The following is a 3,975-nucleotide window of genomic DNA, read 5'->3' as shown; positions in this document are numbered from 1 at the left end:
TTTCGGTGGTTTGGGTTTGTACTTGGCCTACGAGGTTTCCTCCTACGCATTTGTAGCCTCGAGGGCCCAATCTTGGGCATTACAAGACCACATCTTACGTGACAGTGGCATATGTGGTATGGACTCAGATTATCTATGTGCTATGACTCGTCTCCGTGATGCGATTTCGGGATTTGACTGTAGCGGTTTCACTAATAAGGACACACCCCCCCCCCCCCCTTAAATCCCAAAAAGCTTTGGCGTGTGCCCTTTTTAGCAAAATCGTCCAAGATATGGAAGTCAACTTCGATATGACTGCCAGACAGAAAGCAGTCTTTGAGTGTCTACGGGCGCCTCATGCTCAGGATTTTCTGCTAACTATCCCTATTGATGGTCTTGGCCAGCATATATCTCCTGTAGAGTACCGAACTATCCTTCGTTACCGCCTTATGATTCCCATATTTCCAATTGACGAGATATGCCCAATTTGTCGCAAGGCATGTTTGGATACCTTTGGGGAACACGCGGTTCATTGTAGAGAGCTCCCTGGTTTCAAATATAGACATGACGTGGTTCGGGATGTTCTCTTTGATGCTTATCGGCGTGTTGGTATATCTGTGAAGAAAGAAACGCCAGTAAACTTTTTGACGGACCCGCAAGATGGCAGGTCCACACTTAGACCGCCTGACATTTTGGTCTTTGGATGGATAGGAGGGAAGCATGCGTGCATGAATCTTATTGGTGTATCTCCTCTCGTTGGTTTGTGGAGCAGAGGTTTTGCAGCTGGGCATGCCGCTTTGAAAGCCACTGCGTGCAAAATGGTAAAGCACGACAATGCATGTAGAGAAAATCAACATGTGTTTATTCTTTTTGCATTTGATACATTTGGTTTTCTCGCACCAGAGGCGGTGGAGCTCCTTAACAGAGTCCAACGGGTCATGCATTCTAATGTCATATCTCCTAGATCCACAAATGTTGATTTCAAAAAAATTGGTTTTGCCATCCAAAAAGGACTAGCAGCACAGCTTGTTGCCGGTTTGCCTTCAATTGATATGTATTGAATTCAATTTGGCTTACTTTAAAAAGTTATTGCGGATTTCAAATGATTGTTGACAAAAGTACAGATTTAGAAATAGAATGTAAGCCGTTCTAAAAAAAATACAATCAAACCCCGAAAAAAAAATTATTCTAAAGATTGAATGCTAGTCATAAGACATAAACCTTACCAAAGTGGTAATTGTTAAAAAAAAAAAAAAAACATAGTAACCTATATCACCTAGCTAAGCTAGCCGTTTTCTTAGTACAGCTTCAGCACGTTGCTCGAATTTGGGTAGGACCCACTCATGGTGAACGATGTCTAGACCATCTTTTTCTGCACCCAAACTCTGCATTTACAGCAAAATCAAAATCAACGTCTATAATTTTGAAAAATCTATTTTTACGCTGAAAATTGATTTTTTTTTTTTTTTCCTATTTGGATCACATACATTTGCTACAATCAGCTAGACTTTTTAAAGTAGAGTGCTTTTACTATAAAGAAATGGAAGTATGACATTATAATAACAAATCCACTGAAGTATGTTGCTATTTTTACTAAAAAAAGGAATAAAATAGAAACCCCACTCAAATATTTATTATACCTTGGATGGATCAAAGCCAAATCCACTCATTTGCATCATTCGCTGTGTATCATCAGTAGCTGCATTATTAAACAACATTTTTTTTTTTAATTTTTTTTTATAAAACTCAATAGCAAAATAAGGCATTAGTGTCCTCACATGACAGAACATAACAGGTTATTTGAGTGATGTAAATTGCAATTATTTGTCATGCCCAAAAAAGGTGAAACAAGGACTACTGGAAAAGATGTAAATGCCCTCATTTTCCTGTAATAAATGTAGAGAAGTTGGAAGTGCAATAAAGGAGACTAATTACTAACCATTTTCCTCTCCCAAAATGAGACTAAACAAGCCTCTTAATCCAAACAGATTAAGGAAGTACCTGATTAATAAAAAGTCAAAAACAAACGATTATGAATTATCATCACAAATTTATAATTTTTATTAATAAAAGAAAAGTGGGAAAATATGCTATTTTGAGAAGAAAAATGGCATAATACCATGAGCGACTGCTAACATAGCTGACATCAACAGTACTCAAGTCAATTCCATTCTGTAACATGGATCTAAACCTCTGAGTCAATGGAAAAGGTATCTTTGCTGGATAAACACAGGAATCACCATAACAACAAAGTAAACAAACCAATCAATATCTTTAATTCTTATTTTTGAAAAGAATAAATCCTCAAAAAGGGAGCATTACCTGCTACAAACCCCGAAAAGAAGAAGTTAACCCAGGCAAAAGTGAGGGTCTGGCCAAGAAGGGAAAGAGGAATAGGATGAGATCCCATTTAGAGTAGGTTTAACATTTGTTAACTATGGTCACTGATTAAAGATTTTTAAAACGACATACATACCTGTGGTATGATCATTGAGAGGTTCTTCTTCATCATATCCATGGCCATGTTTGGATCAGAAAGCATTTGTGCCTGTGGATTCTGAGCTTGACCCTTGGGAACATGAAGTAAACCGTTTTCCTGTAAAACCAAGATCAATGTCATCTGAGATTCTTGTTATCATATGCAGTCCCAATAAATTTGATGCTTTTAATTGGCATCCAAGCTCACAGAACTCATGTGGATTAGGAGATTTTAGGACATTTTACTGCGACGTGGTATTGAGTTCCCAAACATAGTTATACGAGAATTTCTACTCTTCGAAGCTTAAGAAAGATACAACCAAAAATCAAATAGAAACAGGTTTAGATGAAATCAAAAGGCGTACCTCATTCGTATAATATATTTTCCGAGCACGAAACGCCTTGGGAGGTATGAAATTAGCAGCTGCTCGTAGGTTTCTGGCCCTAATTATGAGCTGCCTAACAATTTACAAAGAACAAAATCAAATTCATAGATAGCTTATGGAATATCGCTACACATTCATCGGAACAGAAATTTTTTAACTAACCCTTCTTTGATGATTTTGGCATCAGGCAATTGAGTTGTACGCATGAGCTTGGAGACAAAGTAACGAAGTACTCCGATGAGAACCATGACTACCGATAACGGTATGAGCACCCAGTCTCTGATCGCTGTGTCCAACACCAAATCCTCCGCCATTGTTGGTTGATCCGAATCCGATTGCTCCCTCGATCTCTTCTGGTTTTACCCCAAAACTACTGAGTCTTAAACATCAGTGTATTTGGGATTATCAGCACCAAATTTTAGAAGTTTCAGTTCATCCAAGCCCAAACAAAAGAGATTAGTTAATCAACGGTTTGGATTTGGGCCCGGCCCGTTATGACATACGATTCAGAATTTAGTCATCAGTGCTTACAAAATTACAATGTTATAATTGTATGCGTGTTTGAATTAGATTTTTAGCTTATTGCTTATAGCTTATTTGTGGTGGGAATAAGCAATAAGCAATAAGCATGGGGAGGAATGCTTATTAAAATTAGCTTATTTAGCCTAATAAGCTGATTTTATCCAAACACTTAAATTAGCTTATTGTGGGAATAAGCAATAAGCACCTCTTTTTTCCTATCCAAACACCCCGAAGTTTGATTTATGTAAACGTATTTACGAAATTACAATGTTATAATTTTATGCTCTATAGATGAAATTTGATTTACGTTAACATACACGACAAGATTGGAAGATTTATATCATGCTCTATAGATGAAATTGGAAGATTTACATCATGCTCTATAGATGAAATTTGATTTATGTAAACATACACGACAAGATTGGACGATTTATATCAATAAATATTAAAATTGTCAATTTTTCTTTCGTATAACAGACACGATTTAAGAGTGTTTACATAAAACAAAAACTTGTTTGCACTAAAAAACCAGATGGAGAAGACGTTGGTACAAGGGTGGATGGAGTCGGCCTCAATGTAGAGGAGAAGGCATCTCGTACCTACGAATCCG

At 37.2% G+C, this 3,975-nt stretch overlaps 1 protein-coding gene across 1 annotated transcript; it reads right to left on the bottom strand.

Annotated features, from left to right (window-relative positions):
• Positions 1–1,052: 1,052 nt before the first annotated feature.
• On the bottom strand, positions 1,053–3,245 carry LOC145047023 (uncharacterized). The gene is made up of 8 exons (XM_078995269.1): positions 3,006–3,245; positions 2,823–2,916; positions 2,456–2,575; positions 2,302–2,350; positions 2,099–2,198; positions 1,919–1,980; positions 1,620–1,678; positions 1,053–1,364 (listed from the first exon to the last, which is right to left on the bottom strand). The coding sequence occupies exons 1-8, from the start codon at positions 3,155–3,157 to the stop codon at positions 1,260–1,262; spliced, it is 741 nt and encodes a 246-aa protein (XP_078851395.1). The 5' UTR covers positions 3,158–3,245; the 3' UTR covers positions 1,053–1,259.
• Positions 3,246–3,975: the final 730 nt, after the last annotated feature.

Source organism: Lactuca saligna, chromosome 1, assembly GCF_052625555.1.
Source record: "Lactuca saligna cultivar CGN05327 chromosome 1, ASM5262555v1, whole genome shotgun sequence".
Taxonomy (NCBI): Eukaryota; Viridiplantae; Streptophyta; class Magnoliopsida; order Asterales; family Asteraceae; genus Lactuca; species Lactuca saligna.
Note: the sequence above shows the minus strand (reverse complement) of the source record. Positions and strands in the feature narration are given on the sequence as shown.

What these genes read in the sequence shown, in the direction of transcription:
- LOC145047023 (XM_078995269.1), bottom strand. Translation starts at nt 3,157, where the DNA reads ATGGCGGAGGATTTGGTGTTGGACACAGCGATCAGAGACTGGGTGCTC. An exon ending in CTTTTCGGGGTTTGTAGCAG is followed by an intron (nt 2,199 to 2,301) that starts GTAATGCTCCCT and finishes GTGTTTATCCAG; the next exon opens with CAAAGATACCTTTTCCATTG. An exon ending in TATGTTAGCAGTCGCTCATG is followed by an intron (nt 1,981 to 2,098) that starts GTATTATGCCAT and finishes TTTATTAATCAG; the next exon opens with GTACTTCCTTAATCTGTTTG.